We start from the raw sequence: 18764 nt of genomic DNA on the forward strand, positions 1-18764 counted from the left end.
TGCTTATATACCATGACAAGTCCCTGAATAAATGGAATACTACACTTCCTTGGCTCAATTTCAGGTTTAATTCTGCTCAATACGAAGCTTCAAAGGCTGCTCCTGCCCCCCTTATGTTGCCTTATCCCCTCAACTCTCCACTATCTAACATGTGGAATATTAATGATCTTCTGTCACTTCTATCACTCCTGATACCCTTAAGGAACATTGGGAATGGGCTAGGAACAATACCGTATTGTCCAATTGTCTACAGGCAAAGCATTACAAAAAGGGTAGACATCCCTTTCTGGGCAAGGTAGGGGATAAGATCTGCATTAGAAATGATGCCAGGCATGCTCAGGGTGGCATTGACTTGGTAAGTTCACCCCCCCACTTTATTGGCTCATATTCCATTGTTCAGGTTTTGGGTCCAGTTAACTTGCTGGTCAAGGATTTACCCACAGGGAAGATCTTCAGAGTCCACCTTAGTCAAGTTACACCAGTTAGTTAGCTTCCCGCCTTTTCTCAAAGGGGGGGAGGGGGGGGGGGGAGAATAATTGGTTTAATGGGAGGAGGTTGAGCCATGGTGGTCGAGGTGTGTGTGTGTGTGTGTGTGTGTGTGTGTGTGTGTGTGTGTGTGTGTGTGTAGTTGGTTTGGTGGGGCCTGGAGTGGAGTTGGCTAAGGGGCACGTACCTGGCAAGTTGCAGTTTTTGTGGGACTCCGGCTGTCCAGTGCAGGCCTCAAGAAACGGTGTAAAGTTACATCGGTCAGGGGAGAGCCTGGCCGGCTCACTTAAGAACTGGTAGCAGGGGGTGGCACTAAGACACATGTCATTGCATGCAACCTGGTCAGCAAGTTCCTGGCATACTCTGGAAACGATCATCTGCATTCGTTGGAGGCAATAATGCCCTAGTTGGAATCCTGCAAGTCACGACTTCTTCACATCAGAGTGGAGTTAAGTGTTGTTTTCTTATTTAGAGTACCAGATATTGTAAGGCCATGCCTGTGTTATATGGACTTGGACCTGTTATATTAATATGCCTACCAGTGTTTGAGTGCAGGACCATCAATCGGTGTTACTAATTGCAATTTGTGTTCTAGGCCATATGTCATGCAAATGTAAGAGTATTCCCTGTAATAGGTTTTGTGAAGGGAGAAAATTGTGACTGGATCTGTGTTGGAGGCAAGGTGATACATGTGTATGTTTGTGTTATTGTGCCAGCAGGCACTGATATGATCCCTTATGAATACTAGTAATTTTTAAGGAGTGTTAAGTTTAACCGTATTGGTAACTGCTCTGAGACAGAGGGAATGAGAGAGAGAGAGCTCAATATTAAGTTGTTTCAGTATTGTTTCCTTCCTTTTTAGCTTATAACTTAATACATCAGAAATTTTGAAGAGCTGCATACTCGTTAAAATGTAAATCTCACTTTTCTGTGACCTTAGCTTCTTCCAATACAGAATTAACCACAACTAAACAAGCTTTGAATTTGTCTAAATAAATTCTTTTATTGACTCAACAAGTAGCAGAGGCAATGAGATGTTGAAAGTCACATTAGCACTGCAGTTTGACTGGTGTGAAACATTTGTCGTGTGGAGTGCACGTGGAGAGAAAGAAGGTGGGGAGTGGATAGAGAAATGGGCGGTGGACAGCTTGTACGGAAAGGCAGCAGATATGGGGGTTATTCCCCTGTGGAAAGCTTAGGTGCACAACCTGTCTGATACAACCACCCAGCACAGCCTACTTCAGTTCCACCACAGGGTTCTCCTATCTTATCAACTGTGAAAGCAGTCGTGCCATTTACCAACTCTGCTCCAGTTTCTGCAGTGTTTAATGAGGACATGAGCACCTTCCAGCTGTCGCCCTGGATAAATAGTCAGTGCTTAAACTGTGGCCAAGAGCAGTCACTCAAGGCCTGGAACACACAGATAAGCACAACATGCTTGATTTCAACAGCTTCTTCATAACTCATGCCATCAGGATTCACACTCCAAACATCAGCTTAGAATAATTTAGATGTTTTCCTTCAATTCTATTAATTCTCCTACCCTAAATCTCTATTAGACTCCTACCACACATCCAACTCTATCCCACTCCATGATCCTAATTTCACCCTTGCTGTACTCATATCCTCTTCCCCACAGTCTCCCCCTCCCATTTCACCCCACATCATTGTATGCTTCGTTCCACAAGGTTTCCAATGCCTTATTTAAATCCTTTTATTGTATTTTTCAGCCTCAGTCACAAAAGTGGTATCATGCCAGTTGGTTGGTTGGTTTGTGGGGGTTGAAGGGACCAGACTAAAAAGGCCATCGGTCCCTTTTTACACAACCACGAAACACCCACAAGGAACAAAAACAAGAAATGGAGATGACAAGGGATGATACAGGACAAGAAAGACACACACAGAGACCAAACAAAAGGAATTACAAGCACATAGAATGTTACAGTGGTTGGCCGACCATGGAAACGAAAAAGGAAAAGCAAACCACCTAAAGACACACTAAAAATCCCAATCTAAAACAGTAGGCCAAAGGCCAGAAGCAAAGCACAAGAGAGACAAACCCTCAGATCAAGCAATAAAAGCTCCCAGCTCAAATAAAACTCAAAACTAAGTCTGCCATTGCAGTGTCATCTGTTAAAAGTGCAGAGAGCGTATCAGGCAGCGCAAACGTCTGCCCGAGAACAGTTAAAAGCAGACAGTCCAGCAAAATATGGACCACCGTCAATGCTGAACCACAGCTACAGAGAAGTGGGTCCTCGCGGTGCACTAAATAACCGTGCACCAGCCAGGTGTGGCCAATGCGTAGCTGGCAGAGTACAACGGAGTTCTTGTGAGAGGCCCACAAGGAGGAGTGCCACACACCGGTAGTCTTCTTGACAACCTGAAGTTTGTTGGGGAAGGCAGGGTGCGTCATTCTTCACTCCAGGTACCAAGTACCATCTGCTGCAAAACTGACTGGAGATCTCACTCCAAAAGGCCAATCTCCAGGGCCGCACTGACAGCCCATGTGGCCAGCGTGTCAACATGTTCATTACCCGGGATGCTGACATGACCCAGGGTCCACACAAAAACCACAGAGCAGCCGCAACAGGCAAGAGTATGGATGGACTCCTGGATAGCCATCACCAGACGAGAGCGAAGAAAACACTGGTCATAGCTCGTAAACCGCTCAGGGAGTCACAACTGATAACGAAGGACTCACCTGAGCAGGAGCGGATATACTCTAGGGCACGAGAGATGGTGACAAGCTTTGTAGTGAAAACACTGCAGCCAACCAGTAATGAGAGTGGTTCAGATTGTTCCCCAAGAGTAAAAGCGTACCCAACTCGACCCGCAACCATCGAACCGCCAGTATAGATGACAGCAGAGCCGGGAAATGTGGCAAGGATGGGAAGAAAGCGTCGGCAGAGGGCCCCAGGAGGGACTGAGTCTTTCGAGCCTTGTGTCAAATCCAGCTGAAGGCCTGGGCGGGGCACACACCACGGGGGGATAGATATATGGGCCCAGTAAAGAGGGGGGAGAGGGAAAAACTCAAGCCCAGAGAGAAGAGACTGGATGCGAACCACAATCAGACACCTTGACTGGGGCCGCCATTTGGGAAGAGGACGACGAAGTTGGGGAACAGCAGACAGCAATTTGGATGCCTGGGCAAGCTACAAACATGTGCAGCATAAGTGGCCAGTACTCGTTGGTGCTGGATCTGCAATGGAGGGTCACCAGCCTCCACACGGATGCTGTTTACAGGGCTTGTGCGGAAAGCTCCAGTTGCAAGTCGGATCCCACAGTTAAGTATGGGGTCAAGCAACCGCAACACGTTAGGCGATGCCGAACCATAAGCCAGGCTCCCATAATCGAGATGGGACTGAATACTGATACAGTCTTAGAGGGGTAGACCGATCGGCACCCCAGCTGGTGTGACTCAAGAAACAAAGAGCGTTAAGATGGCGCCAGCATGTTTGTTTAAGCTGTAGAATATGAGGGAGCCAAGTCAACCGAGCATCAAAAAGCAAGCCCAAAAACCGAAGCGTCACCACCATGGCAAGAGGTTCACCATCAAGATAAAGTCATGGCTCAGGGTGAACAGTGCGATGCTGCCAGAAGTGCGTGACACAGGTCTTGGCGGCCGAGAACTGGAAGCTGTGCGTGACAGCCCAAGACTGCACCCTGTAGCTGCCTTTCAGCAACCACAATGCCAGTGGAGCTATAGTACACGCAAATGTCACCAGCATACAAAGAAGCCGATACGGATGTTCCCACAGCTGCAGCTAGCCCATTGATAGCAACTAAAAACTCAAGACAGAGCCTTGCAGGACCCCATTCTCCTGGACTCAGGAGGAACTATGGAAGGGACCAACTTGCATGCGGAAAGAACGAAGCGACAGAAAATTTTGAATAAATAATCGGGAGCGGGCCCCCAAGACCCCATCCATGAAGCGTGGTGATGATGTGATGTCGCCATGTCGTATCATATGCCTTCCACATGTCAAAAAAGACAGCTACCAGATGCTGACGACAGGCAAGTGCCATGCAGATGGCAGACTCCAGGCAGACTAGATTATCGGTGGCAGAACAGCCCTTACGGAAACCACCTGGGTACGGAGACAGAAAGCCACGAGACTCAAGTAGCCAACTCAACCTCCGGTTCACCATGTGTTCGAGCAACTTACACGGAACGTTTGTGAAGCTAATGGGGCAGTAGCTGTCCAACTCCAGTTGGTTCTTGCCAGGTTTCAACACGGAGATGACGATGCTTTCCCGCCATTGTGATGGGAACTCACCCTCAACCCAGATACAGTTGAAAAGGTCTAGGAGGCATCACTGGCAGTTCACCGAAAGGTGTTTGAGCATCTTATAGTGGATGCAATCTAGCCCGAGAGCCATATCAGGGCAAGTGGCACTTTGGAACTCCCACTCACTGAATGGGGCATTATACAATTCGGGGTGGCGCATATGGAATGAAAGACTCCGACGTTCCAACTGCTCTTTCGGGAAGCGGAAAGCCAGAGGGTAATTTGTAGAAGCGGACTCTGAGCATAATGCTCTGCTAAGAGTTGTGCAATCATGTCAGAGTCAGTACAGACTGCTCCATTCAGGGAAAGCCCAGGTACAATGACGGGGGTCCGATAACCATAGTCATCTAATCTTGGCCCAAACCTGCGATGGACAGGTACAGATGGCAATGGTGGAGACATACCTTTCCCAGCACTCCTCCTGCCATTGGTAAATAAGGTGTCGGGCTCGGGCACGGAGCTGCTTAAAGGCAGGTGCTGCTTATGATGTTGGAGGGCACGGCTGCGATCACGAATCGCCTCAGCAATCTCTGGTGACCACCAAGGCACAGTGCTCCACCGAGGAGACCCAGAAGAACAGGGAATTGCAGATTCCGCTGCAGAAATGATGCCGGTGGTGACCGTGTGAACCACCACATCAATGGCATCATGAGAAAAGAGGCTCAATAGTGGCAATGGAGGCGAACAAGTCCCAGTCAGCCTTATTCAAAGCCCATCTGGGACGGCGCCCAGGTGAGTGATGCTGGGGCAGTGACAGAAAGATCAGAAAGTGGTCACTACCACAAAAATTGCCATGCACACTCCATTGGACAAACGGTAGAAGGGCAGGGCAGCAGACCGAGAGGTCGATGGCTGAGTATGTGTGCCACACTGAAATGTGTGGAGGCACCATTATTTAAAAGAGAAAAGTCAAGCTGTGCCAACACTTGCTCAAAGACAGTGCCTCAGCCTGTTGACACCAATCCACCCCACAAAGAGTTATGAGCGTTGAAGTTGCCCAGTAATAGAAAAGGGGGTGGCAGTTGGGCTATCAGTGCAGTCAGTACATGCTGTGAGACATCACCATCTGGTGGAAGACAGATCGTGCACACGGTAACAGCCCACAACGTCCACACCCTAACAGTGACAGCCTCTAAAGGCATTTGAAGAAAGAGAGTTAAGGATGTAGATGCAGACTCCACCAGATACCCTCTCATAAGCTGCCCAATTCTTATAATAACCCCGATAGCCACGGAGGGCGGGGGTTCCCAACACCGGAAACCAAGTTTCCTGGAGAGCAAAGAAAAAGAAAGGGTGAAGGCTGAGAAGTTGTCAGAGCTCAGCAAGGTGGTGGAAAAACAGCTGCAGTTCCACTGGAGAATGACATTGTCCATGGCCGAAAAAGGCGTGAAGGGACTGAGGAGGCAGATTACGCCGCTGTATCATCTACCACCACCAAAGGAGAGCTGGAATCAAGGACCACTGCATCTGAGGAAGAGGCGAGATTGAGGTTGTTGGGGGCTGCCAAAATCTGCAAATCGTCCTCAGACGCAGAACTGGTAGTAACACATGGCACAGAGCCAAGCTGAACCTCTTCCGTCTTGCCCAGCTTCTTCTTCTTCTTCCCTCCTCTCACTGCTCCTTAGGAGCAACCTGGGAGGGAGTCGCAGGAGGGGGGCCAGGGACATAAGAAGAGCAGGAAGCTCTGCGATCTGCCACTCCTGGCTCCTTGAGCCACTGACTGATGTCAGCTGCTGCACTGGAGAACGCCTTAGAAGGTAGACTTCCAAGGGACCCTTTCCGTGCGAGAGAAGCCTGAGGAGGCTGGTGTTCCTTCGGCAGGTGGGTGGGGGGGTGGGAGTCCGATATCTCCATCAATTTGGGGGGTTGGTCTCCCAAAGGAGGTACCTTGAGAGTACCAAAAGAAGCAGTGTTCCCTATCACAGACACGGGGGAAGAGCTAGGGAGGCCCTGAGGGCCCACTGGAGGCTTAACAACCGCAGGGACAGCCGTCGCCATCAGGAGCAACGAAATCGCAGTCACAGCATACGATGTAGTCATCTGCACGGGATGAAGCCGTACATATTTCCTCTTCACATCCTGACAGGTGAGCCTGTCCAGAGTTTTTATTTCCATGATTCATCACTCCTTATGGAGAACAGGGCAGCCAGGCGAACAGGGGGAGTGGTACTTCCCACAGCTGCCCAGGTGCAGAGGACGACTGCAATCCCTGCATGTGGCACTGGAAGCGCAATGAGGTGACATGTGAGCAAACTTCCAACACTTGAAGCACCGCATAAGGGGAGGGATGTATGGTTTCAAGTCACAACAGTAAACCATCACCACGACCTTTTCAGGCAAAGAGTCACACTCAAAGGCCAAGATGAAGGCACTGGTAGCAACTCTGTTGTCTTTGGGTCCCCTGTGCACGTGCCAGATGAAGTAGACACCTCGTCACTAAGTTGGCGTGTAGCTCCTCATCCGACTGCAAACGGAGGTCGCGATGGAAAATAAGACCCTGGACCAAGTTAAGGCTTTTATGAGAAGTAAACGAGACGGGGATATCACCCAGCTTGTCACAGGCGAGCAATGCCCGCAACTGGGCTGAGGAGGCCGCTTGGATCAAATTCGACCCGCTGCGCCGCCACTTCCCCAAACCTATCTTCAAGGTGGTATATGAAAAATTGGGGCTTCATTGCCTGAAAGGTCTCTCCATCAGTCCTGCAGCAAACTAGGTACCAAGGCGAATACGGCTCACAAGACTGGGTCGCCCTATGGTCCTCCCAAGGCATGGCCAGGGAGGGGAACGATCGGGAATCATAGGTCGCAGCATCAAATTCATTTCATATGCACTTCGAGACTGCTGGGGCCAAGCTACCACCAGCTTGATTCAATTTAATCTGTTTCATTGCGGGTCATCTGCCTTGATGCCACCCATTCCAACTAGGAGCTCCCCCATGGGTGCCACCCAGCCTCAGCAAGGGCCACACATCGGTGTGCCATGTGACAGATATTATTTCCAATGGCCATTGCCGGGAGTCCTGGTGCCCCAGAAAGATGGGCACCTACTCCTTGGCATATGCGGGGAGGTCTCAGCTCTGGCATCAGCAGTGCGATCCCTATGTTGTCAGGGGGCTACCACCAAGAGGGTGCATGACAACCCCACCACCACGGACTGGCTTATGGCGAGGGATTTCGGGTGCTGAAATGGTCCACAATTGTCATGGGCGCGAAGGATGGTACGGCGCAGGAAACGAGAAGTAGGCAACCCATTAGATGTTGGGTGCAAAGCCTGCTACACGACAATAAGTAGCATGCAAGATTTTGGTGCACAATGGACAAACAAAAAAATGCCATGTAAGGTGTCCTTCCCCAAATGGCACACACTAGCAACAGAAATTTGGAAAAGATGGAGGTCGAACCCGAGAGGGGACCAACACATAAAGGCAGAAATGTGAGAGACTCCTTTTAGTCACCTCTTACAACAGGCAGGAATACTGCGGGCCTATTCTAACGCCCGGACCTGCAGGCAGAGTATCACCACCAGCTTGGACTTCTTAACAAGTTGTTAGCAGATGATTAGGGCACACAACATAGAAACCAGTCATAGCACAACTTTGATGACTTACTACGTAATGCACTCAGATCATCTGACAATTCGTTAAGGAGTCGAAACCTCTTATGACACCATTTGTATCACCAGGGGTGAAAAATACAATAAAAGAATTCAGTTCACAAAATGATCACTGGGTTCCTCAAAGGCAGAATGGCTAGTCAGTGTATGTCTAAATAATTCTCAGTACTATAACCACATAAATTTTTGGTTCGAACTCGTGATTTGAATGACAACACCCGCACTCTTCAGTGAAAGTTATAATTTAAATTTTTCCCAAACTACAAATCGAAACAGCCTCAGAAGCACCACAAATGCCTCCCACCTCCCCCCCCCCCCCCACCCCACGAATCATAGCTCTAGTCAAAGAACCAACTTACCTGAATCTGCATAACACTCCATCATTTTTTACAAAAATAAACACTGCCTGTTAATCATGCAATTAATTTCCTTTATGCACTGCATGCAGCCATGAAGGAGGCTCTCGCTCAATAGATTGGCAGATCCAGCAGGCAGGCAGCCCCTGCATGTCTCAGCACCATTAGCATGACATGATGCCATCAAGACTGGCCATCAAGTGGCTACCATGGAACCTACTCACATCGGCGCGCCATGTGACAGATAATATTTCCAACATTACTCCGCTGCAGGTAGCTCTATAAGCTGGCAACAGGACAGCACGAGTCAGACAGGTGTCAAGAGCATCTTCTAGTCCGAGCAATGGCTGCTACTAACCCCACCAAACAGGACTTCTATCGTTAAGGACAAACGCTGCTATCAAAAGTAATTATCATTTCTTCTTCCAGACACTCATGCGAGCTGATACCCAGAGCAGCAGCACAGTGTGCTCATCAGTTGTGATGTTATTCTGAATTGGACGTTTTGGTCTTCGGCTCCAAACTCTTACATGCTACCTTACTGAACCTAAATCAGAACAATCCCCATCCTTGGACTCAGATATAAAGGCCATGAACATAGCACCCAGCCAGTGATCATCTTCAGCGGCCATCAAGTGCTCATTCCCAGCTACAAGGTGTGTTTAGTTCCACACAGAGCATCCTGCCAGTATTTTCCCTGGGAACTTATTCTCCGACTACTGCCCTTTGCACTTAAGAGCCAGTCCGACCTTATTGAGATCCACATTTATTTTGTACATATTGCATTACTCTTGTTACCGCATTCTTGGCCTTTATTTCCTTACTGTCGATGCAAACATCTTTTTTTCAATTAACTTGTTATATCCTGGATATTGTTACCCAGTGTCATAGAGAGCAATATTTCATGTCCTCTAGGAACAAGGGCACATAGCATTTATAATGGTGAACAAGAAACATACAAACAGAGAACAATGTTTATTGAATTTTGCCACCTTACATATTCATCACATGTATTACTGGCCATTCCCATATAAATTTTATTTAAATTGACAATGTACATTGGCAATGTGTTCCTCCCCCCCCCCCCCCCTCTCTCTCAAGATAAATATAACGTACTTTGACAAGGGCTGTATTATTATAATACATACATGTTAAAATTATGAAATTGTACATGTGCAAAGATATATATGCTACAATACCAAACACAACAGTTCAGTTTTTACATGTGTGATTAATGATGTCACTCAACAAATAAAATGTTATTAATATCTGAAAAGTCATCTGTAATTTTAAAAATATCACTTATTAACATTTTATTTCAACAAGTTAAAAATAGTTTTACTGGAACATATAATTGGAACACACAGTAACCATAACCATAATCATCACTTGAAAAAATAAGGTGGCAAACAGTCAGTAGATTACAATGAACACAACTTAGAGCCTCTCATTTTCATTGGAAAAATAAAATAAGAAAATACAGTCTCTCACTAAACATTACATATGATTCTTCACCTACTATGAGAATTTTTTTCAAGTAAAATTGTCCACTCATAAATTTTCCACTTGGTAAGATTAGTGACAAAAATAAATCATTTTAAAATTAGTTCATAAATATTCCTACACATTTGTACTTTTAGTCATCCAAAAAATCAGCACACTTTCTGAAAGCATTGCTCAAAGATATTTGCTTTCACCACTAGCAAACCTATCATTTAATAATTGAGCTTTCTTGAAAATTGCCTTCTTTTGTGCCTCATCAAATCTGTTTGCCTGCAGGTCAACATTTCTGTCAAATGGCCTCCGTTCTTGCTTACTGTCACTGTTTTTTTTCTGTAATGAAAACATAACACCATATATAAATGAAAGAATACGTTTATAAATGTAATATAAATGACACACTCCAATAAAACACTGAAAGACGATGTGTAGCACTATTAGCTCATATTATTTTGGAAATAAAAGTGCTACACTTATGAAGAGCATTGGCAATGACAACCATTTACATATGAAAACTAAACTGAAGTCTGTGGTGCTGCTGTTGTATTAGGTGCTGACCTGCTGACTGAACACTTCATGCTCTACCTAGACCATCAATGAATAGCAATACTGGAAGGACATTTGGACACTATGCCAGATCTGATATTTAGCACTTGGTAATACAGAATGTAGTATGCAAACTGCTTTTCTTCTGATAATAACCACCAACAAATCTCTGAAATTTTTCACTACTCCACTTATTTATGGTGCCAGTTCTTGACCACTCAACAACGAGAAGTATCCTATGTTGCAAAATTTCAAAAAGTAATATACCTAGTTAAAAATAATGAAGAATTGCTTGAATATTCTGCTAATCGAAATTAATATTGTATTAGTATACTCAGCAGTGATTTCAGTCTTATTTATATTCTTGTCAACGACTCAGTGCTCCAACTCAACAACAGTTGGTTACCATTGTTCCATTCAATGATGGGAACGTAGATACAGGGTTTTCAAAGCTTTATCTGTCTACAAGAGGCAGTCAAAAATTTGGAAACACCAAAAGCACAACACATTACCAAGCCTAATGCCATGCAGGAAAACTGTTAGCATTCAAAACAGCTTCCATTCATCTTGGAATGGATAAATACAGATCCTGTATGGTTTTCAAGAGAATCTTGTACCAGTCTTCCTCCAAAACAATGTCAAGATCAAGTAATGATGAAAACAGTGGAAAGTGATTACACACCCTTCGCTCCAGAGTAGACCACAAAGGCTCAATAATATTGAGATCTGGTGACTGTGTTGATCAGGAGAATGTAACAATTTATCCTCATGCTCAGAAACCAGAAAACCAATCCTGCACGGTGAGAAAAAGGGGCCTGTCATCTTGGAAGACAGTGTCATCACAGGGGCGACAAACATTGTATTTTGGGATGGACCTGATCAGCCGAAAAGGTCCATAATACTTGGCAGTAACGCACTCTTGCAGAGTAGCCATGAGGGCCACAGAATACCATGATGGCTCCCCAAATCACCACCAAACTTCTGCTATGTTTCGCTCTTGACAGCAAGCTTCGGCAGCACAGGCATGGGACAGCCTACACCAGTTGTAGACTTGGACAGAACTTGCAAACACTGTGAAACAAGACTCATCCAACTAAATGACATTCATTAATTGCTTCAAACTTCGGCAGCTCATTTTCCTGTTATGGTTATTTGCATCACTCATGCGGCTTTGGAATTCCAGCATGCCCTGCAATTTGCAGCTTTGGGAGCACTCTTGGTGTTGTTTTTGCGCTGAGAGTTCTTGAGTGTGACACTCCGTGCTGTAGTTATTTTTGCAGCTGTTGTCATCACATTTTTTGACACAATCCTCTTCCATGAGTGTCTGGCACGATCATTCAACACACACTTTTGCCCACATTGCCACATGGTTGATGATGTTTCTCCACTTTCCCTGCATATGGTGTAAATCTTCAGTAAGGTACCTCCTAAAACACCAAACGCTTTGCCTACCTTGGTTAAGAAAGCAGTACCCACCATAAGACCATCAACTATTTGCCCATGTTCGAATTCACTTAACTCCAATGTAATGCACTCGCAACTACACAGAACACTGTTCTGACCATGACTGACACTTGCAATGTACTAAGGGCACTGCAGGGAGCCATTCATGGTCAAATATGACAGCACCACCTGCAGGCTTGGCAAGCATCTGCACATCTGCATTTATTTTCAACCATGCATTTCTCGCAGTGTTTCCATATTTTTATCCAACCCCATAAATTTAATTGCATATCCTGGGTTATAAAACAATACAAAATGTATGCATTTTTGACATTAATAAAATTTTATCATGGTAGTTTCTTTCTTATTTTTCATAATGAAGCATCTATTATATTTAAGTACATGATATGTAATCAGATACAAGTCTTATGGTCCTTTTAGGCGCAGAAACAATATTATCTAATGAAAATCTGCCCCTTTTATTTACTACTAGCTTAGTGCCTGCTGCTTCACTCATATACAATGTATGCGCTCTGCAAATTATTTTCTCTGCTTTTCTTCAATTGAATTTTTTATGTTGTCCACAAACTGCAAAATCATCTAAACTTTCCATACTAATTAAGGCTATAGATGTATGGTCTTTTCTGGATGTAATTCTGACCAGCGATTCTGGTAGCTGGAGTCAAAGGTTTTTGTTAATCATGTCTTTTGCTTTCTTGTAGTGATATTTCCATAGAAACTTTCATCCCATAACACATATTTCTTTATATCAAACCAAGAAGTGAAATACCAATTTTCATAGATTTACCTTTAAATTTTTTAATATAACAAAATATTTTCACAAAGTTTTTCATTCCCTTTTTCACTCCCTCAGGGGGTTCAATTTCCAAAAACACCAAAACACGTACCTTTTTTTTTCTTTTTCTTTTTTCTTTCTGTTCTGTGTGAGAACTCAAATACCAGTATTCATAGATGTGGCTTTAAAAACACTTTAGTAGTTCTTTAATAACGATTTATTTTCAAAAAACTTTCACTCACTATTTTACCATCTTAGAAGTTTAATTTGCAAAAATGCTGAAAACCATTTTTTTAAATTTCTGACTGAGAAACCAAACACCAATTTTCATAGCTCTAAGTTGAAAATTGCCTTAAAACAACATATCTTCAAAAAGCTTTTCATCCTCTTAGGAATGGAATTTTGACAATCCCTTCTTAAACGATACTTAAAAATATAAGATATACATCCTCTTCTATCATTAGTGGTTTGGACTAACATAGAAGCAAATACAAATTTTCATAGAGTTAGCTTAAAAGTGCTTGCATAATGAAATATTCCTATTTCAACCCATAGAGGTTGAATCCAACTCCATGAACCAAGGACCTTGCTGTTGGTGGGGAGACTTGCGCACCTCAGCGATACAGACAGCCATACTGTAGGTGCAACCACAATGGAGGGGTATCTGCTGAGAGGCCATACAAATGTGTGGTTTCTGAAGACGGACAGCAGCTTTTTCAGTAGTTGCAGGGGCAACTATCTGGATGACTGACTGATCTGGCCTTGTAACGCCAGCCAAAATGGCCTTGCTGTGCTGGTGCTGCAAACAGCTGAAAGCAAGGGCGAAACTACAGCTGTAATTTTTCCCACGGACATGCAGCTCTACAATATGGCTAAATGATGATGGTATCCTCTTGCATAAAATATTCCAGAGGTAAAATATTCCCCCACTCGGATCTCCGGGTGAGGACTACTTAGGAGGATGTCATCAGGAGAAACAAAACTAGCATTCTACAGATTGGAGGGTGGAATGGCAGATCCCTTAATCGAGCAGGTAGGTTAGAAAATTTAAAAAGGGAAATGGATAGATTAAAGTTACATATAGTGGGAGTTAGTGAAGTTTGGTGGCAGGAGGAATAGTACTTCTGGTCAGGTGAATCCAGGGTAATGCAGGAGTAGGCTTAATAATGAATTTAAAAAAATTGGAATGTGGATAAACTGTTACGAACAGCATAGTGAACACATTATTGTAGCCAAGATAGACATGAAGGCCACACCCACCACAGTAATATAAGATTATATTCAACTAGCTCCAAAGGTAATGAAGAAATATATGATGAGATAAAAGAAATTATTCAGATTGTTAAGGGAGACATAAATTTAAGTTATGGGGGACTGGAATTCAATAGTGGGAAAATGAAAATGAAGAAAAATAGAAAGTGAATATGGACTGAATGAGAAAATCCCCTGTACAAATTTTCACAGAACATAATTTAATCAAAGCTAACACTTGGTATAAGAATCATGAAAGAAGGCTGCCTATGTGGAGGAGACCTGGAGACACCGGAAGGTTTCAGATTGATTACATAATGGTAAAACAGAGATTTCAGAACCAGATTTTTAATTTTACAATTTCCTGGTGCAGATGTGGACTTCTTGACCAAAATTTATTGGTTATGAACTGTAGATTAAAACTGAAAAAACTGCAACAAGGTAGGAATTTAAGGAGATGGGACCCAGATAAACTGCAAGAACCAGAGGTTGTAGAATGTTGCAGAGAGAACATTAGGGAACGATTGACAAGAATGGGGAAAAGAAATACAATATGAGAAGAATGGGTACCTTTGAGAGATGAAATCAGCATCAGAGGATCAAGTAGGTAAAAAGATAAGGGCTAGTAGAAATCCTTGGGTAACACAAGAGATACTGATATTAATTGATGAAAGGATAAAACATACAATCAGAGTAAATGAAGCAGGTGAAAAGGAATACAAACGTCTCAAAAATGAGATGACAGAAACTGCAAAATGGCTAAGCAGAGATGTAGAGGCATATGTCACTAGGGGTAAGATAGATACTGCCTACAGGAAAATTAAGGAGACCTTTGAAGAAAAGAGAATGATCTGTATGAATACCAATAGCTCAGATGGAAACTCAGTTCCAAGCAAAGAAGGGAAATCAGAAAGGTGGAAGGAGTATATAGAGGGTCTATACAAGGACGATGTACTTGAGGGCAACATTATGAAAATGGAAGAGGACGTAGATGAAAATGAAATGGAAGATATGACACTGCGTGAAGAATTCCATAGAGCACCGAAAGACCAAGTCGAAACAAGGCCTCAGGAGTAGACAACATTCCATTAGAACTACTGACAGCCTTGGGAGAGCCATCCATGACAATACTCTACCATCTGGTGACAAGATGTATGAGACAGGTGAAATACCTCAGACTTCAAGAAGACCCAAAGAAAGCAGGTGTTGACAGGTGCAAAAATTACTGAACTATCAGTTTAATAAGTCATGGCTGCAAAATACTAACATGAATTCTTTACAGACAAATGGAGAAACTGGTAGAAGCTGACCTCGGGGAAGATCAGTTTGGATTCTGTAGAAATGTTGGAACACACGAAGCTATACTGAACCCACGACTTATCTTAGAAAGATAGATTATGGAAAGGCAAGCCGACGTTTCTAACATTTGTAGACTTAGAGAAAACTTTCGATAATGTTGACTGGAATAATCTCTTTCAAATTCTGAAGGTGGCAAAGGAAAAATACAGGGAGCAAAAGGCTATTTACAATTTGTACAGAAACCAGATGGCAGTTGTAAGAGTCAAAGGGTATGAAAGGGAAGCAGTGGTTGGGAAGTGAGTGAGACAGGGTTGTGGCATATCCCCGATGTTATTCAATCTGCTTACTGAGCAAGCAGTAAAGGAAACAAAAGAAAAATTTGGAGCAGGAATCAAAATACATGGAAAAGAAATAAAAACTTTGTGGTTCGCTGATGACATTGTAATTCTGTCAGAGACAACAAAGTACCTGGAAGAGCAGCTGAACAGAATGGACTGTCTCTTGAAAGGAGGATATAAGATGAACATCAACAAAAGCAAAACGAGGATAATGGAATGTAGTCGAATTAAATCAGATGATGATGAAGCAATTAGATTAGGAAATAAGACACTTAAAGTAGTAGGTGAGCTTTGCTACTTGGGGAGCAAAATAACTGATGATGGTCGAAGTAGAGATGATATAAAATGTAGACTGGCAATGGCAAGGAAAGCGTTTCTGAAGGAGAGGAATTTTTTAACATCGAGTAGAGATCTAAGTCTTTCTTGAAAGTATTTGTATGGAGTGTAGCCATGAATGGAAGTGAAACATGGACGATAAACAGTTTAGACAAGAAGACAATAGAAGGTTTTGAAATGTGGTGCTACACAAGAATGCTGAAGATTAGATGGGTAGATCACATAACTAATGAGGTGGTACTGAATAGAATCGACGAGAAGAGGAATTTGTGGCACAACTTGAGTAGAAGAAGGGATTGGTTGGTAGGACACATTCTGAATCATCAAGGGATCATCAATTTAGTATTGGAGGGAAGCACAGAGGGTAAAAATCGTGTAGGGGGACCAAGAGATGAAAGCACTAAGCAGATTCCAGAAGGATATAGGTTGCAGTAGTTACTCATAGATGATGAAGCTTGTACAGGATAGAGTAGCATGGAGAGCTGCATCAGACCAGTCTTTGGACTGAAGACCACAATAACAACATCACTGATGTCAGTTTGCGGGAGGATTTTGGCATATGTAGGGTGTTCGAAAATTATGAATTACCTAGAGGATAACAATCAGTTGACACACACTCAGCACTGATCATTCTTGTGAAACACAACTCGTTATTTATTCTCTCAAAGTAATGAAAGCTACCAACAGGGTATCTCAAATTGATTCTATATTTCTAGATTTCCCAAGGTCTTTTGACACCATTCCCCACAAGTGGCTCCTAATCAAACTGTACGGCTATAGCATATCATCTAAGTTGCGAGACTGGATTCATGATTTCTTGTTGGAAAGATTACAAATAATAATAACTGATGGAAAATCACCGAGTAAAATGGAAGCAATCCTCAACTATATAAACAATTTAGGACACAATCTGAGCAGCCATCTTGGATCGTTTTCAGATGACAGTCATTTAAAATTTACTAAAATCATCAGAAGATCAGAATCAATACCAAAATGACTAATACAGGATACCTATATGGTGTGAAAAGAGGCAATTGGCGCTAAATAATGAGAAGTGTGAAGTCCTCCACATGAGTACTAATAGGAATCCATTAATTTTTGGTTACAAATTTAAAGGGTGTCAATTCAATTATATACCTTGGAATTATAATTATGAACAACTTAAATTGGAACAATCACAGATAATCTTGTGGAAAAGATGAACCAAAAACTGCTTCACTGACAGAACACTTACAAGATGCAACAGGTTTACTAAAGAGATCGCCTGCACTGTGCTTGTCCTTCCTCTATTAAGAGTATTGCTGTGCAGTATAGGATCCTTACCCTACTGGATTGACTGAGAACATCAGAAAAGTTCAAAGAAGGGCATTTTGTTTTGTATTACAGTGAAATAGGGGGAGGGGGGGGGGGGGAGATGGGATTGACAATCCATTAAAACAAAAGCATTTTTCACTGTGGCAAGGTCTTCTCACCAAAGTTCAATCTCCAACTGTTCTGTGTACAAGAACACACCAATAATACTGAACACAACACTTTATTACATCAAGAATATGGATACAGAAAAGTACTTGCCAAGGGCTGCCCTACTAGTTCAAGACACACTGGCTGAAGTAACAATAGGACTGAGGGTGACGCTGACCAGACCCAATTCTATCAGTTGTCTGCTGGCCAGTAGAGTGCACAATGTAAAGGCTGTGCATGCATCAAAGAGTGGGAGCCTCTGACGCAACGGGCGTCTTGCAATTTCTGTGGCATGCCTTACAGCTGCGCATCCAGATTGCAGGTGTGGAATGTTACACATGTCACTATACCCTTCCCCATTTGGGGGTGCATCATCACTGATTCACAGGGCCAGAAGTGAATGGATGCAACGTGGACATGGTGCCCACATCCTTGGAGGCCTGAGAGGGGAGAAAGGGGAGATAAACTTCCGGTTAGCAGGGACTTCGGCAAATGGAACGAAGTGGCCAATACAGTGAGCGCCCTGATAGCCCCTGCGGGAGCATGAGATGACAGGACTGCCGATCGGCATTCCAAGCCAGGATCCATGGTGATGTCCAGTGGCACTGGGGAATGTGGAGATGACTGCCACAGGCAGAGGTCACACAGGAGACACTGAACAGGCAAAGGTGTGTTCACCGACTGGAGGGGCACTGGAGCGGCTGATCGGGCGGCAAGGCACTGACACACGTGGAAACTGAGGCTGGAACTTCACTGGATAGGTGGCACACACCAACTGGGGCACCGGCTAGGGCACTTGCGTGGCCAGGAAAAGTGGGTGAATGCCCACCATCACTCGGAGCTGATTTTGATGCCTTAAGACCTCCAGTTCTCCTGTCCAGAGAGTGTAGACACGACAGCCATTCCGACACATGGGCACATGATGGTTGCCAGCAACCAGCAGGGGCACTGACCAAAACCATTTGCCCAGAATGCCATCGCCGGTGGAAAATGCGGTACATTGGAACATGATGGCAGGCAAGAAGCTGGATGGAGGAGGTGGGGTGGCGT

General features: G+C 44.0%; 1 protein-coding gene across 2 annotated transcripts in view; it reads right to left on the minus strand.

Moving 5' to 3' along the window:
• Positions 1-9830: 9830 nt before the first annotated feature.
• Positions 9831-18764, minus strand: part of LOC126456965 (GPALPP motifs-containing protein 1) — a 73683-nt gene continuing 64749 nt past the window's right edge. For both annotated transcript variants that reach the window (XM_050092901.1, XM_050092902.1), the window contains exon 5: positions 9831-10577. In XM_050092901.1, the coding sequence (XP_049948858.1) occupies positions 10422-10577 (156 nt within the window). In that variant the 3' untranslated portion in view covers positions 9831-10421. The remainder of the gene's footprint in view (positions 10578-18764) is intronic.

Source organism: Schistocerca serialis, chromosome 2 (assembly GCF_023864345.2).
Source record: "Schistocerca serialis cubense isolate TAMUIC-IGC-003099 chromosome 2, iqSchSeri2.2, whole genome shotgun sequence".
Classification (NCBI taxonomy): domain Eukaryota; kingdom Metazoa; phylum Arthropoda; class Insecta; order Orthoptera; family Acrididae; genus Schistocerca; species Schistocerca serialis.